The sequence below is a fragment of the Hemitrygon akajei genome, chromosome 1 (assembly GCF_048418815.1).
Source record: "Hemitrygon akajei chromosome 1, sHemAka1.3, whole genome shotgun sequence".
In the NCBI taxonomy this organism is placed as follows: Eukaryota; Metazoa; Chordata; class Chondrichthyes; order Myliobatiformes; family Dasyatidae; genus Hemitrygon; species Hemitrygon akajei.
The window spans coordinates 87,409,602-87,428,360 of NC_133124.1; the positions used below are offsets into that span (position 1 = coordinate 87,409,602).

Here is an 18,759-nt window from a genome sequence, read left to right on the forward strand (position 1 = left end):
GCTGTAAGGTTTCACTGATAATGTAACTGCTTCTCTGTAGCAGCAATGTTTGGGTTATGACTAGAGATAACAGGGTTTGGAATGCTGGAGGAGGAGGTCGATGGTGGACAATCGGCTTGTCAGTGAGCTCCAGCATTGCGCAACAGACTGTTTAATAAGATTGGGCCCTTTTTCTTTTTTAAAAAATTTTCTTTACTATCCATATGGTCAAACCCAATTTCCCTCGGGATCAATAAAGTATGTCTGTCTGTGTCTGTAAGAATTATAATGCTTCATCATTTAATCGCATATTGTGTACTGTTTGTTATTTTGGGGTACTGATTTGTAACAGGGGACACATTGCGCAGCAACCACCCAAACGAGATTTCTTAAGCTTGGCCGGGTCGAGGGCTATCATCCCCTATATTAAGCCACTAGCCGAAGTGAGAGGTACAGCTGAATATTAAGCCCCAGTTGCTACGGTTGGATTTTAACCTTTGTCATTGTGTGATATGCCCAGGTTTCTTGATTACTAGTTCAGTAATATGATCACTGTCCTACTGTACCATAAGAACTGGTGGAAAATAGCTCTCTAGAAATCCAATGTATTTATGAGCTAGTTGCAGATCATCACTGAACCTGCCAATTCTGGAAATACAGTATATTGCAAATAGCATCTACATCACTCTGTCTTTTGTTGATGTGGGAAAGACATTCAGTCCTGTTTGCTGTGATGCACAATTGGAACATTCTCCAAAAATTATGTTTGAATCAAGGACATCATATGCCAATTGTGTACTAATTTGTTGATCTACTGAGAGCACGTGATGTTACAGGTAGACAGGGTGGTGAAAAGGGTGTTCGACATGCTGGACTTCATTCGTCAGGGTATTGAGTATAGGAGTTGGGTCATTGTGCTGCAGTTGTATAAGGCACTGGTGAGTTTGCACTTGGAGTACTGTATAGGTTTCAATACCCTGTTACAGGAAAAACATGTTTGAACTGGAAACAGTTCAGAAAAATTTATGAGGACTTTGCTGGGGTTAGAGGACCTGAGTTACAGGGAGAGGTTGGCAGGCTAGGTCTTTATATCTTGGAACACAGGAGAATGAGGGGTGACCTTAAAGAAATATTTTAAATTTTGAGGCATAGATAAGATGGAGGGCACCGACCTTTTTCCCATGCTAGGGGAGTCCAAAACTAGGGGGCATAGATTTAAAGTGACAGGAGGAAAATTTTAAAGGGATGTGAAAGGCAACTTTTTTCATGCAGAGGGAAGTGACTATATGGGATGAGTTGGTAGAGGAGATGGTTGAGGTAGGAACAATAATGTCATTTAGTGGGGTTTGAGGGATATGGACTGAACGCAGGAAATTGGGTGGGCACCATGGTTACATGGATTCGCTGGACTGTATTGCACTATTATTCTATTATTCAGTGAGTTTGGCTTTTGGCTCCCAACCCTGTTGAGCACAATATTCTCAATGGCCTGCTTGGAAAGATCAGGAGCTGTGACAAGGATGTATTTTTGATATCACACTGATTATGGTATCTTTAAATGTAGTAGCTCAGTCATGTGAGACACAGACTTTGCACATGATTGGGTGTTATTTGGCTAAAATCTCAGGATCATTTTGTTGCTATCCAATTGCTTTACCCTGAGCAACAATGCTCTTTGCCCCACAATTACATTAGAAAAGACTAAAGTCATTATTCAGTTCATATTCAATCTTCCAACCACATCATTTGCTGTTTAATTAATGATATATTATTTAAGATCTTGGGCAAATTCTGCTACCTTGGGAGCATTCCCTTGAAGAAAAACACTATCAATGATGGCTTCTCTTGCTGGTCTTGGAGGAGAGAGTCCAATAGGACTGAAAGGCAAGCCTACCTACAAAATTCATGTGTATCAAGCCAATGGGTTCTTTATCTCTCCACCATTTGCCTTTGAGTCCTTGCATTAAATACAGAACAGACAGTATAATCTTGATGTCTTCAAGTATCTTACAAAAGTGTATATTGGAACTTAAATTCAAATCACAATCAGAAAGGTTCTGTAGATTGTATTTGGAGATATTGCAGGGATGACTAATTGAATTTCCGAAATTGTCTCTGTGATCTATAATCCTGATATCACAATTACATAATCCTGATGAAACACTTCAAGATATACTAAAGGCCATAGTAAAATCTTATAAAGTTAATCACACTTAAGGGATTCCAATGATATCAAATTTGCCAATTCACATTTACCTTATGCCAAGGCAACTGAATCATCCACTGTAAAGGGCATTCAGTGTCAAATGGACAGCCTTTATAGTTTGTCTGAGCTGTGTTCTATCTGTTTAGCTATTATAAAAGGGATATGTCCATCTATCCAAAAGGAGATCCCATTTTTTCCAGAGAGTCCATCTTGAACTGAGTTAGGACAGTATCAAAAAATTCTTCTTCATATGAAATAATCAAATTGTACTTTTTGGCAGACTAATAGAAATGCAAGAATCAGCTGTATGATGCAATTTGAGGAGTGTAATTTATTCAAATAAGCTGAGTTGAATAGCTTTCTTCTTCAATTTTCAACTGTAACCAGGACTTACCATCTCCCATTCAAGATTTCCAGATCTTGTTTATGTTTTTAACTATCAGAATGCAGATAGATTGGGATGGAAGAGGCTGTTGTGCAGGGAGGGAGAATCCATTTTTCTGCTCCATAATGTGGCAAAAATGGCAATTCAGAAATCCTGCAAAATGTTACTTTTTAACTATCCTATGCTCAATTGTTCTCACCTCTCACCTCTTCCTTCTAGCATTCCTTGCGGTGACTTGTGCAGCTGCACTCACCAATGACACAAAATTATATACAATAAGGATAAAATGTTTGAAAACATATTTTAAAACTTAACCGCTTAAGAAAGTGGCTGTTCAATAAAATAGTGAATAACTGACTGGAATTATTAAGAAGTCTAAATTGAATTAAATATCCTTAATAAAGTGAGCTCAACTTAGTAGAGTGGGGCATACGTTACCTGAGCAGCACTTTTCTTATCCTTGTAGAACTCTCGGCTTCCCCTTCTCTTCAAAGAGCTCTGTAAGATACAAATGGCAAAGTGCTTTAGTGAAGAAAAGATCAGAGATAGCAGCTTGGAAAAACAAAAAGCCATAATCTTCATCCCTTTTTAATAAAGCTTTATTATAAACATGGGCACTAGCCTCCTGAGCATCCAGGACATCTTCAAGGAGCGCAGCTTCAAAAAGGCGGGACTCCCATCACCCTGGACCTGCCCTCTTCTCATTGCTACCATCAGGAAGGAGGTACAGGAGCCTGAAGGTACACACTCAATGATTCAGGAACAGCTTCTTCCCCTCTGCCATCAGATTTCTGAATAGACATTGAACACTACCTCACTAATTTTTATTTCTCTTTTTGTACCACTTAGTTAATTTATTTTAAAAAAAAATTTGCAGTTCATATTATGTATTGCAATGCATTGTTGTCACATAACAACAAATTTCACAACATATGCCAGTGATTTTAAACCTGAGTCTGATTCACGCCTCATTTGAAATAGAAGTGAAGTGTCAAATGAATACGTCAATTGTGTGCATGTTAACAGTTATTTTTAATCTAATCTATGTATTAATCTAACTAATCTAATCTATCATTTAATCTATGTACAATAATTGTACATACAACCAGCAGAAGAACCATAATTTCACAATTTTTGTAGCCATTAAAATGATTTTTACCCTGGGTTGCATCCTTGTAAATAACCTCTAGGTCATTTCTGTCAAATCATTTCCAGGTTAGTTTTACCATTTCAGCTGATCTCAATGCAGGTACTCTCCCCCATCTTATTGAGTGGAGTCGACACTCACGTGACCTCTTTATTAAGATGTCATCACTTTTCAAAAGCTGCAATTAATGACAGTTTTTATGTTTCTGACAGTTAAGCCATAAACATTAGTCATCAGCTACCCCACTCTAAATATGTATCTTTTTACACATTTAGTCAATGGGTGAGTAGTTTAGGTGTGTAGGTTAGGCAAGTAGAGTTTATTGTCAGTGGTAAAACTAAAAGTGAGGTACAAGTACAACGAAAAGGTTTGCTTCCAGCAGAATAACAGGCAAGTAGGTTCAGACAATGCACAATATGTAAATTTCACAAACTGTATATTCTATGAAATAGTGCGAAACAAAACATGAGTGCAAACATAAGACAGTAGTTCTAGAGGTGTCCTTAGTGTTCTGTTGCTAAGGTAGAAATTAGAGTTGTGCAGGTCAGTTCAAGAACCTGATGGTTTTAGGAACCAAGCTGTTCCTGAATCTCAGGCCTCTGTACCACCTGCCTGATGGCAACAGTGAGATGTTTACATGATCCGGATGGTGGGGATCCTTGATGAGGTAGATCATAACAGTCAACATGGATACTATAATGACCAACACCTAATGCTTACAGGTAGTTTATTCAATAACTGAGGTCAGCAAGTATTGAAACATCTGGAAATTGTATTAATGGAAATCAGTTGTGGACAGTAACACTGATCTGACTAAGCAACTGTTTAAATTAGATTGGAAAGGCAATGCAATGGATATTTATTCCTGCTTTCCTGATGATCCTCCATGTCCTACGACCAGTATAATTAACCTTAATGGGACTGCAATTTACTTTGATCTTTAATTTAAAATAAAAGTAAGTCAGTTCTAATATTCCGGAAGGATTTTAATTTCAAAAGCAGTAATACTCTCCCTTCTTTCTATATCAGCCACAAGGAGCATTCAGCAGACACTACAAAGCACTAAAGAAGCACAACCAATGTTGCCTTTAAAAAATCCTTCTCTGGCAGAATAGGTGAAATAATGTGTGTACTCTCCTGGAGCGACAATGAGACTCTGACTTCACTACACCATCGGTGATGGAAAGGCCATATTCCAACGTATGTCACAGCAAGTGATTTCTGGGCCAACTAATCGTGGCATGAAACTGACCAAAGTGGTGGAGATGCATCTAGAGAAGCACTGAGCATGTCTCTTTAACAAGATGGCTGTGAAGGCTAAATGCAAGCGGTGGAAGGACTTTTTACGAACCCAATCAGTCCCTCTCCCTACCTAACCCTTCTCTGACAGGGGCTGAAAATACTATATTGGGCTCATCGATCACTTGGAATGGAATTGAAAGCAAGGCATCTTCAGCTCTGAAAGACCCTTTCTGAAGATCATTTTATTGGGGCTTGCTTTACAAGTAAGCTTGAACATGTAGGTGATTAATCTACATTGGGGGGAGCAGTCAGTCAAGACTGAACAGTTACAGGAACAACACCTCTCTCCAGATTTTTTTTAACTCTTTATTACATTTTCATTTCAAAACAATTAGAGGCTGAGAATTTCCTTATTTATCCTGACCAAACTCAAGATTTTGGCACAGAAAAAAAGGGGGAGAACAACACTGATTTTTTTTCTATAGAAGTAAAGGGAAAATCAATCAAAACTCAGCCAAATTAGAACCTTCCTGTTGGTAGTCACCTAGCCCTGCTACCAGAGATGTGGAGACAGAAGAAACTTCAGGTTCTGAAAATTAAACAGTTGACGATTCAGGCTGAGACTCTTCAGTCCAGATGTAAGGTCTCAACCCTAAATGTTAACTGTCCATTTCTCTGTACATATGCTGCCTGACCTGCTGAGTTTCTCTAGCTTTTATTTTTTGCTCTGCTATAATGTTTTGCTCAGAGTTCTGCCACTGCAAATTTCAATTTTTCCTGAGAACTAAAGGTGCAAGACTGAGAAAGGAATGGGCACTGCTAGAGGTAGTTTGGCCAAAGATCAGAGCCTTTGTGGGGTGTTCACAAAGTTCAGGGACTGGGAGTTATTTTGCCTGGCGACCAGGGCTTTATATGGGACAGGTGCAAGTTGGGGCATGGATCATGAGATTTGGTCAGCAGTATTTGGAGATTACTGGCATTATCTTCTATGTTGTTACGGTGCACATTCTAATTCACTATTATGGAGAGATTTCCTCAAGGCCGTTTTTTTCTAATGAAGTTTCATTATATAACATACAAAGGTAAGTAAATTTCTCCGTTTTTCCAGGGTATCCAGGGATCATCTTATTTAAAGTGGTTGGTTGGGAAACTAACCACAATAATTTCAATCCTCAATCCTGTGCTGACATTAACTTTCAGATTTCTTGCATTGGTATTGTAATATCTTTTCCAAACAAGTGACATGTCTAACTGGCATAACCCCTTGCAGGTTAATTTCACTTAGACTTTATACTGAAAAGAGATATACAACTTCAATGTCGCAGAGCAAGTACTTAAAAGGGATCTCCGAGTTGTACTATTAATGCCCTTCCCCTAATAACTCCCCATCTTTTGAGTTACTCTGCAATGCAATAGTCTTGATTATAAAAGTGGCTCCACAGCAAAGACCACTGGTTGACCTCAAAGAGTTATGCAGAGGCACTGTGTTGACTTCAGTTTTCCCTTCTGTTGCTAAGCAATGCGGCTTACACACACCTCCTCCCAGACAGTCTGGTGGAGACTACAAACTTGACATGTAACCACCAGCATACAAAATTAACAGAAATATGATTGTAGGCACTTACATTGTATATTAAAATATTGTCACGTTAGAAACACAATTTTAACATCATGACTCCACCTCATGATTCAGTTAGCATTTCTTTCAGAATAGTAAAACACTGAAGCTGAAACTAGGTGTTGATGGACTTCCAGGAATTTTAGGAATATTAGATATTACTCCTATTAATGCTCCAGCACACTTTTAATTGATTTTTAATTATTTTAAGGTGTTGTGCATTAGTAGTGATCTTGGGTCAGCTTAAAGAGTGAGGAATCAGATCTTCCGGTGTTTAAAGGAGTGTGGGAAGCAAAGCCCCAGTGATTGTAAAGTAAGTGTTTCCCAAACCATCAGGATTTCCCAAAAATTAGATAATGTATTATTAGAGTTTTACTGTATTTCAAATATATGGATATTTAGCTACAAATTCTTCCCTCGATTGGTTGTAGTGGCTTCAACTTTAATGCCAATATAGAACACAGAACTGTTATTAAAGAGTGTGTTTGATGCTGTCATCATTGATAAACTTCCAGCCATTGCACCCTGATTTATTCTAGTCATCTCAGGGACCACAACACAATTAAAACTCAGGCAGCTTGGTATTTGCAAAAGTTAACAAAACCCCAAATATAATGTACAGCTTGATGTAGTATTGGATTATACTAGAAAGTGATTATAACCTCACATTTAAAAACACAAAATGCTGGCAGAACTCAGCAGGCCAGACAGCATCTATGGGAGGAGGTAGTGACGACGTTTCGGGCCGAAACCCGTTCATCAGAGTTCATTTTGTGTTTTTATTTATTTTCAGCATCTGCAGATTCACTCGTATAACCTCACATTTAATTATTCTTATGATCCTACTCTTATATTACACAAATGCCATCTTCAAGGTTATAAATAAATCAGATCTGGCATGTCACCTCATAGGTGAAACCAATAATACCACGAAGAAGTTGCCACGGCCGTAATGTTGAAGATGATAGATTTTGATCAGTGTGAATGTATGATTACTTATGAAAGTGGGCTGCAAATCACGTGCACTCCTCTCATGCTCTATTCTGCCTTGTGCAGGAGGAGACAGTAATCTCCAGCCTCACTGAGCAGCCCTGTACTTAATATCGCTTTGTACTAACACAGACCTTGATCTGTAAGTCTGCCGAAAGACAGTTCCAGCCTCCAGATGTATTACAGACTGTTGGTAATAAATCAGAAACATTTGTCACACAAAACAGGAATGGGTTGTTAAGATAACTGAAAATCTGAGAATTCCTCACCATTGATGGACTGTATATCCAATAATTTTTGTCTCAGAACAAAGAATGAATGAATTACAATGGCTTTTTGAACAAATTATTATTTTGTTAATGTTGGAACATTTTATTAATTTTGTCATTTACTTACTGTATTCTAGTGGGCAGAATTGGGATATTGCATAAAGGGCAGCAGCTTTTAAAGTATACTTTTATGCTATCTGTAATCATTCTTATTAGTATACAGTTCTCAGATATACTAAGACACAGTTTATTTCTCAGAAGTTCTCTTCATATTTTTAAGTTTCTTATCAAAGGCCCTAATATATTCAAGAGTTTATAAAGTGGGCTGAAAGTAAGTTTTGGCCTTAGTGGACAATGAAGCTAATGTTGCTCTGAGGATCTCAGAGATCTGGAGGGAACTTTAATTTGGCAGCTTAAAAATATGATCTGTACAGTAAAGGTTATTTTATAGGGTTTGTATATTATGACGATAGGCAAGCTAAAGATAGATGAGTTTTCTCTATTCAGGAGTTATATTATAGATTGTCTATTACAGAGAAAGGTGTATAACAGTGAAAATACTTCATACACATTGATGAGCAATAGGACTGCATTTAGAAATACCTTTTTAAAAGGGGTGTTTTAAATGTGGTTACAGTGTAGGCAAATGTGATGAGGTGAGGAGCAGTATCACTGAAATTTCAGACACAGTCGATTAAGCTTCAATGAAAGAAACGAAAGACAAAGATGCAATGCTGGGGCCACAGGCTAGTTCATATCTCACATTCCCTACATTGCCAAAACTCTACACTGTACAATGGTTAATGCTACTGCATGTGTTAAATCCTTTGAAGTTGTCATTAAGTGTGTGATGCTCAGCTGGGGTATACTGCAAATCAATCCATCCCAAGGCAAGTAATATCCATTATCCTTCTCCTGCCATGATAACTCTGTCTCCTCCTGATGGTTCAAACAGAAAAAAGAACCAGTGTTGGTAATCAAAGAACCCATATTACTCTCAAGTTTCCAACCAGCTGCATAGAGACCAACAGCTAAAAATACTGGGAGCAAGCAAAATGAAGGTTTGCAATGGACATACTGTAAACTGACCCCTAGGAGATATAGAGTCGTCTCCTAAAGACCATCTCCCCACTCCCATCAATCCCAAATGAAGTAAGCAATCAGCATCTCCACACCACCCCCCGCCCCCCCCGTCCCAGTCTCACTGGACAGTTATTTAAATATTTTACATGACTTCACTCTATACAAATAGATATATAATCTGTAATATATAAAATGTTATTAGATACTAATGAAGGGAGAAAGATTTGCTTACCATAAAATTATGGTTGGAAAAGTGTGCGTAGTGCTCAGTTACATAACTGATCCCTAACCTTCCAAGTCCCTCTATTCTCTTCCTGTAAGGCCAACATTTAATGCTCTTGAATTAAATAACTTGCTAAGCTATTTGAAGGACCAATTAGGAGTCCAGCTCCCTGGTGTTATTCTGGAGTGCACAATAGAGCCAGGAAGTGATCCCAAAACACCTTGCAGGCATTAGAAAGTGAGAACGAAGTGTAATCAACAATAAAAATCTGCAGATGTTGAAAATTTGAAATTACCGTAGATTCCGGATTTTAAGCCGCTACTTTTTTCCCACATTTTGAACAGCTTTGAACTTTGCGGCCAATAATCCGAAGCGGCTAATGCATGATTTTTTTCATGCCGCCTCGTAAACATTTTGCCTCGTAACAGTAGACCAATAAAATTGATGAGTAGTTCACAGAGGTCCAATGAAATTGTACGATAAATCAAGCGCACTTTCACAATTAAATTATTGTAAATCAGTCATTTGTACTCACCCTCATCAACATGGAAAACACTCGAAGCATTGTGCTGCCTACTTAGTTTAAACTATATTTGTTTTCTGTACTACATCGCGGGATGCTATGACGTCACACCCGGTTTCGTGGTGTCTTGTGGGAAAATGCCGGTTTGCGATGAAACGGGACGGAGGGAGGGAGTGCATTACGCGAGCGGCTTTGGATCTGAGCGAACTCTGCTTTTAAGTTAAAGGTATCAATAACTTTTCCTGGTAGGCTGCAATATATATATTTTTTTACCAGTCGTTAGGAGATATTGGAATGTTGTTCAGTAAAGAAGTATACGCAACGTATATTTAAAAGTAGCCGCGTACGGGCACGGTTCGAAAAAAAGCATTTGCAATATGTATTTGTTTTTGTTACCATATGGATTTAATTAAAAGTTAAAAAAATCCTCACGTGTAATATCTTTCTGTGTAAATATCTCATATTACAACGTGGGACACCTGCGGCCGAAAATCCGGTGCGGCCTAAAATCCGATGCGGCCTTTACAATTTAAAAAATGATTTTATTTCTAAAATTAGAGCCAGCGGCTTAAAATCAGGTGCGCTCTGTAGTCCGGAATCTACGGTAAAACAGAAGTCAGGTAGCATTTGCGGAAAAGCATTTCAGGTTTATGACTCTCCATCAAAACTGAGAAAGAGAGAAACGAGTTAGCACAGAATGCTGGGCGGGTTATTTTTATTTAATTAAGGGATGTGGGCTTCACAACATGAACCAGCATTCACTTTCTCTCCCTAATTTCCCTCAAGCAATTGACGGTGAAGAGGCCTTCTTCAACCACTGCAGTCCGTGCAGGGTACTGTATACCCACTATGCTACGGCGGAGGGAGCTTCAGGATTTTGACCAAATGACAGTGAAGGATCGGCAACCATGATGATCGGTGGTTTGAAGGGAAACTTCCAGGTGGTGGTTTTCCCGTGGTTTCATTGCCTTGTCCTTTTTGTCAGTAGAAGCCATGGGTTCAGAAGATGCTATCTAAAGTAGTCTTGCTGAGTTGCTGCAGTGTATCCTGCAGATGTTTCTACTGTACGTGGAGCGAGTGAACGGCTGTAGATAAATAGGCTGCTATATTCAATATGGTTTTCAGCTTCTTGAGTGTTATTGAAGCTGAACACATCCGGGAAAGTGGTCAGTGTGCTCTCATACTCCTGATTTGAACCTTGTAGATGCTGCACAGGCTTTGGAGAGTTAGCTGACAAAGTTATTTGCCACAGAATTCCTAGCCTACCACTTGCTCTTGTAACCACATTGCCTATATGGCTACCCCAGCTCAGATTTGGATTAATGGCAGCTCCTATGGTTTTAATGATGGGGAATTCAGTTATGGTGATGCCACTGAATGTCAAGGGGTGACAGCTGGATTTTCTCAGATATCATTATTACCTGGCACTTAGGTGACGCAAATGTTAATTGAGACCTATTTGCGGAGTTATTGTTATCTGAGGAGTTGTGAATGGAACAAGTTGATTTCTCGGATAAATTGAGACAGAATACTTCATTAAGAGTTTGAGGATTGGTATGTCACCAAAGACCCGAGCAAATTTCTACAGATGTGCCTTGGAGAGCCTTCTGACTGGTTACATCATCACCTGTTATGGAGGCTCCAAGGCACAAGGTCAAAAACAGCTGCAGAGTTGTAGACTCAGCCAACTCCATCATGGATACCGGCCTGCCCACCATCAAGGGCATCTTCCAAATGTAGTGCCTCAAGAACATGGCATCCATCATGCAGAACATACATTTTACCCAATACTGCCATCAGGCAGGTGGAACAGCAGCCCGAGGACGCATGCTTAGTGTTTTATAAACAGCTTCTTCCTCTCTGCCATCAGCCATTGGAATGATCTGTGAACACTACCGCACTTTGCTCTCTTTTTGCACTGTTTTATTCTTTAAATATTTCTTGTTGTAGTAGCACTGTACTGCCGCTGCAAAGCAATAAATTTCATGACATATGTCAGTGATAGTAAATCTGATTCTGAGGATGAACTAATGTGGCAGTTCAAATCAGGTTAAGCTTCTTTGTGTGTGTAATCTGTCATTGATGCATAGCTGGGGGACACACACAACAATTCAGACAATATGAAAAACAAATGGGAAAAGCTGAGCCTAAGTGACGGCAGGCGAAAATGTTCTGTTCGCAGACAATTAGAAAGAAAGTCTTTAGTTCAGGACTAAGTCTTTAGCTCAGGAATTTGATATTGATCCCTGCAGGTGCAGTGTGCTCAGATGGAAGATGAGACGTTGCTCCTCGAGGTTGTGTAAGGTCTCATTATAATAAACTCAAGAAAATCTGCAGATGCAGGAAATCCAAACAACACACTTGTTCTTGGGATGAGGGAGTAAACCAAAGCACCTGGAGGAAGTACATAAGATCATTGTGCAAACTCCTTATAGATCAGGATTGAACCTTGTACTGTGAGGCAGTGGCTCCACTTGCTGTGCGATGGGAACATCCCATTTCATCGATTTCATAGCAGCATTTTGGGCAATGGAATTTATGGCATCACATGAATCCTGACAGCTATTGATTGTATTTGTATGTTCATTAATAACCTGGACCTTTTTAATGAGATTTCCACTCCATTGGTGTGCATGTTTTCAGGAGGCACCAGATATATATTGTGATACCTTGGTAATGAGGAAGTTTGCACTGCTGTGCCTACGCACTCTTCAACTACAGCAACCAAATGCAGATACTACAAATCTAACAGCACAGGAGACACAGACACAATCTGCTGTTCAGTAAGACATAGCTGATTATTTACTTCAGCACTGCTTTCCTACACTAATGGACCTTGATTCCCTTAAATCTAATAACTCTGTGATGTCCATTATGAAAATACCTAGCAATGAAAGCTCTACTATGGCCTTGAGTTGACAATTTTGAAAATTCACTGCAAAGATTCATTAAGAATTTTGAATGGTGTCCTAATATTATAAGATGAATCCTTAGTCTCTATAAGTTAAACAGTGAATATACTGAAAATACATTCATTAAAGAAACTAGTATATTTTAAGATATTTTAAGGTTAGCCAAAGATACTTAAAATAGAAATGATGATTCAGCAGTTTTTAGATTCCAAAGATCTCACTGTTATTTTCAAATTTCTCCACTGTCTTAACCTCTCTCTATTCCTTTAATACCTTGCAAACCTTTAACTCTCCAGTGCCAATTATGGCTCCTTCCACTACTATATCTTCAATGCTATAATGCCTCACCTTTGGCATTTCCTCCCTAAGCTTTCCCACCTCTCACTTCACAACTCCTATTGATCAGCTAATCTGATCTCTCATAGCTGGGCTTGTTATCCTTACAGTACAGAATTAACATAGAACAGTACCACAAAGGAACGGGCACTTCAGCCTACAGTATTGTGCTGAACTAATTAAATTGTAATCAAAGGTCAACAAAATTGATCTCTTCTGCTTCCACAATGTCTATACCCTTCTATTTACCTCACATTCATGTACCTACTTGAATGTCTCTTAAAAGTCCCTTATGCATTTGGCACTATCATCACTCCAGGCAACGAATTCTAAGCATCCACCACTCTCTGTGTAAAAAACTTGCCTCACATCTCCTTTGACATTACTCCACGACCTGAAATGCACATCCTCTGGTATTAGACATTTTAACCTGGGGAAAAGATACTGACTGTATCTAGACTTCTCACAACCTTATAAAACTCTATCACAGTGGTTCCCAAAGAGGTCAGTATTGCGCCCCCACCCCACCGCTGAGGGTGGTGGAAGTTGTGAAAGTGGCAATAAAAATAAAGGGGGGGTAGTGGTAGGGGGCACTCAGCAGCAAGGGGACAGCTGAGGGATTACAGGCTTAATTTAAGAAATGAACTACTGTACTTACTATAGTCATTTGAACCTCTGTCTCATAATTGATTACAATGATCATGTAATCACCTCTTCTCTTACTAACCCACCATTCTCGACTTAGACTTTGCACAAAGCATGTTACAGTTGTTGAAAAGAAATGTGACACTTCTGAATTTGGCATATCATGAGTCATCCGGACCGAAGAAACAGTAGTACACTGTTAACTAGTATGAATCACATACTCTATTCACACAATTCCTGTGAATTAGGGTATGATGTTCAATGGGGTAAAGTTCAGAATCTGCCCTTTCAAATGGTTTGACTGCATTTCTCTGGCCCTGCCTGAACCACAATATTGCTGCCCCACTTTATGTACCTTCAAGCAGAGAGTCAGGCTTTGCCTAAGCTATGATGATGTCATAACTTTCCCCTTTATTAACTGCAGTGTTTGAGGTTGGACTTTAGCAATAGGCGATTGACCATGTTTACCAGCACTTCACAACAGAACAGTGATCGCTTGTGGCACACAACATTTCATTGCTCATTGCTAAATCTGGAGAATTGGAGAACTGCTTCTGATAGCAGTAAGGGAGGTTCTGAATATGGCTTTGCGTAAGTGACAAGACCAAATAATTAAACCAATTCCGCTCAGAGATAGCTTGTTTCAAAGACAAACAGATGAAATGTCTGAGAATGTTAAAATATATTCCGCACCATGCTTAAGGTAACAGAATTTGCTCTGCAGCTGGATGAGTCAACTTTCCCAGGCAACGAACCTTTGCTTCTAGGTACGTTCACTTCATAAAAGATGAAAGCATGGTTCAAGAGTTGTTATTTGCAAGGGGACTAGAAACAGATATGAAGGGGGAGTCAATATTTCAGGTAGTTGAGTAATTTTTCAAAGAGAATCACAGTTTGCTCATCAACGTTCCTGCATGTGCAACAGATGGGACACCACCAATGACAGGATGCCACTGTGGATTCACTTTCTTGAAATTAGCTGTACCATTTATATGTAATTCACAGGCAACATCTTGTCGCAAAAAAAAACTACCGTAGATTTCGCACTACAGAGCGCACCTGATTAAAAGCCGCTGGCTCTAATTTTAGAAAGAAAATCAATTTTGTACTTGTACAAGCCGCACCGGATTTTAGGCCGCAGGTGTCCCACGTTGTAATATGAGATATTTACACAGAAAGATATTACACGTGAGGATTTTTTAACTTTTAATTAAATCCATATGGTAACATAAACAAATACATATTGCAAATGCTTTTTTTCGAACCGTGCCTGTAATGCGGCTACTTTTAAATATACATACGTATCGGTAACACACAAATTACGTTGCGTATACTTTTTTACTGAACAACATTCCAATATCTCCTAACGACTGGTAAAAAATATATATACTGCAGCCTACCAGGAAAAGTTATTGATCGCCTTTAACTTAAAAGCAGCGTTTTCGCTCGGCTAATGTGCTCCCCCCCACCTTCCTGTTTATCGCAAACCGGTATTTCCCACAAGACGCGGCGAAATCGGATGTGACGTCATAGCATCCCGGGATGTAGTACAGAAAACAAATATAGTTAAAACACTTCTAACTTTAACTAGAAAATACAAACAAATGAATTACTAAGCGAAAATATTATAAACTAAATAACTGCCATAAAGGCAGCACAATGCTTTTCTTCGAGTGTTTTCCATGTTGATGAGGGTGAGTACAAATGACTGATTTACAATAATTTAATTGTGAAAGTGCGCTTGATTTATCGTACAATTTCATTGGACCTCTGTGAACTACTCATCAATTTTATTGGTCTACTGTTACGAGGCAAAATGTTTTTGGCGGCATGAAAAAAAATCATGCATTAGCCGCACCGTAGTAAAGGCCGCAGTGTTCAAAGCTGTTCAAAATGTGGGAAAAAAGTAGCGGCTTATAATCCGACATCTACGGTAACTGATTATTAAATACCGTTATCACAGCGGTAAATAAAATCAAGTCCCGTGTTCTCAATTCTTGACTATTTCAAGAGCTTTGTATTGAGAATGATGAATGGTTTGAACGCTCCACTTTTGCACACAGAAGTCAGGTGGCTCTCAAACTGCTTGAGATGTTTTTATGTGCTTTTGAAACTGTGATGAAATTCTTTGAAGACTCGAATGCATAATTCAGTAATCAACTCAAAAACATAAGCATGACATTGCTTATTTGTTAGAAGTATTCACAAAGTTTAATTAAATCAATCTTCAATTACAAGGAAATGCTGTGAATCTTATCAAAGTCAAATCAGTTGTCTCCATACTTCTGTCCACGTTAATTCTATTTAAGTACAACATTGGCTGTTGCGACCTTTTCCAATTTCCGAGCCTCTGAGTATTAAGAGAAAGAAAGAATACCAGATGATGATCTTCAAATATACTGTACCCACCTGGGTAAACTGCAAAAAGACATGGCAGAAAGATTTCAGGATCTTCTCATGTTCCAAACGGGATAATAAATCCATTCCTGCATACTTGTAATAAGGAATTAACAGAAAGGATGGGGAAGAACTGATCTTGCTATAAAATGATTGAGCTGAAGCCAAGAAATTTCTGAACAATACCTTGCACTGTGGAAAAATGTCAAGATGTTTTTTATTGCCTTTCCAACATTTTATTTAGTGGAGCGCAGTTTCAGTTCAGTCACCCTACTTCTTTCAAAGCAACAAAGCAGACTGCAAATTACTGAATGTGGAGATCTGAGACTTTTTCAGAGTGACATTCAACGTGATGTTGAAAAAGCAATGAAGTAGTAAATAGTTGGACTACTAATGTACACTCTAAAATTGCTGAAGAAAATGTTTGTACTGTAATTAAATAAAGAAATAATTTTATTTGCAGCTTTAAATAGATATGCATATTTTTGCAATTATATGTCACTGCTTTGAATTTGCAGTTCCTATTTTCTTTCACTGTGCATTGTGAATCAAAATTCTTTATCGTTTTTATGTAATAGCCATAAAGGGAGAGGGAGGCATGGGGGTGTGGTCTGGGAGCCAAGGGGGCGGTAACCCAAATAAGATTGGGACCCACTGTTCCATCAGTTCTCCCCTCAGCCTCCACCAGACAAAACAGTCTACTGTTTTTGCATTTGACCTACCAAAGAGAAACATTTCACATTTGGCCAGGTTAAACTCCAACTTTCATTTCTCCATCCATATCTGCAACTGATCTATACTCCGCTGTATTCTTTGCTAGTCTTCTACGCTATCCACAACACCATCAATTTCTTTTTACATCTATAAACTTACTCATCCACCCATCTACTTTTCATTCAGATCATTTATATATATATCACAAACAGCAGAGGTCCCAGTACAGATCCCTGCCTGAATATCACTAATCACAGACTTCCAGATAGAATAGCTTCCTTCAGTCACTACTGTGTCTTCAATGGACAAGCCAGTTTTGAAACCTAACAGTCAATTCACCATGGTTCCCATGCATCTTAATCCTCTGGATGAGCCTCCCATGAGTGACCATGTCATACACTTTACTAAAATCCATGTAGACAACATCTACAACCTTACCTTCATCAATAACCCTCGTAACCTCGTCAAAAAACTCAATCAAGTTAGTAAGACATAACTTGCACATAACCATGCTGGCTCGTCCTAATTAGGCCATGGTTTTTCAAATGCTCATAAATCCTATCCCTAAGAATTCTCTCCAAAAGCTTCCCTACTAGGGACGTGAGACTGACTGGTCTATAGATTCCAGGCCTCTCCCTGATTCCGCTTTTGGATAATGGAGCAACATTAGCTCCTTGCTAGTCCTCCATGGGACTAGATGGGACACAAAGAAATCAGTCAAGACCCTTTCAATCTCTTCTCTTGCCTTTCTCAATAACCTGGGATATATCAGGCCCTGGGGACATCCACATTAATGCTCTTTAAGAGACCCAACACTACACCCTCCCTTACCTGGAAATGTCTTTAGCATATCAGCATGTTTGGCACTGATCTCCCTGTCCTCCAGTCATTCTCCTTGGTAAATACTGATGTAAAGTACGCATTAAGAAGCTCAACCACATCCTCTGTATCCAAGCAAATGTTTTCCCTTTATCCTTGAGTGCTTCTGCCCTGATCCTAGTTATCCTCTTTGGAGAGGACATACAATAGAGGGGCAAGTAATGTGAGGTCTGTACATAAAATGCTACCATTGGTGCAAGAGCTAAGAAATGGAGGACAGAAATTTGAAAAATAAGCAAAAGAACATAAAACAAGATGAAAGAAAGCTTTTTTAAAGAAAGCCCAGATGCTAATGCAAGTTGCAGTAAGGCAAAGGTTAAAAACAATGTCCAGGTAAGGATAGCCTGGGGCAGTTGTAGTCCAGAGACCTTTGAAGTGAGACTGCCAAGGACATCTCTGCTTAGTTCAGATGAGATAGGCTTGGGGGATGACTGCAGCAGTGTGTACATAAACCAGACAATTGTGGTCTCTGTTGAGACTTTTCTAGAAAGGTCTTCCGAAAACTCAAAAGGGGGTGCTGGAGACAGACGGGATAGGAATTATGGAAGAATATAAAACATGCCCAACAACTATGGCACAATCGTCTTTACTAAGTTCAAAATATCACTGGCTGAGTTCTTGGAAGTCTCGATTGATTTTAGCACCTCTGTTGTGAATGGCAAATGATATTGCAAGCAAAGAACTGAAACATTTACAATTTACCAAGTGTTTAATATCTGTAACTGTTAAGTCAATTCCATATAAAATCACAAAGTTTTCTGCCCTTGCTTCAGAGCAGTCTGTGTGACAGGAGCAATGCTGTACTCCTTGTTCACAACTAAAGTAAAAAGAATGCTTGAGTTGTAAGAGTGTGTGTTTTCTGGGCCCAGTTATTTCAATTATTTTATTTTATTATACATAATGACACTAGCTTCTGAAATAATCTACTGCACACTAGAATCAGATTTCATTTTTGTATGTCCATAAGACGTAGGAGCAGAATCAAGCCATTTGGCCATCAATTCTGCTCCACCATTCAATCATGGCTAATTTAATTTCCCTCCCAACTCTATTATCCTGCCTTATTCCTGTAACCTTTCGATGCCCTTACTAACCAAGAACCCTATGAATCTCCACTTTAGATATATTCAGTGACCTGGCCTCCACAGCCATCTGTGGCAATGAATACCACAAATTCACCAGCCTCTGCCAAAAAAAATCCTCCTCATCTC

General features: G+C 39.0%; 1 protein-coding gene across 4 annotated transcripts in view; it reads right to left on the reverse strand.

Moving 5' to 3' along the window:
- Nucleotides 1-18,759, reverse strand: part of mtcl1 (microtubule crosslinking factor 1) — a 214,643-nt gene that overhangs the window by 106,518 nt on the left and 89,366 nt on the right. For all 4 annotated transcript variants that reach the window (XM_073047438.1, XM_073047446.1, XM_073047429.1 and 1 more), the window contains exon 4: nucleotides 3,009-3,068. In XM_073047438.1, coding sequence (XP_072903539.1) covers nucleotides 3,009-3,068 — 60 coding nt within the window. The remainder of the gene's footprint in view (nucleotides 1-3,008; nucleotides 3,069-18,759) is intronic.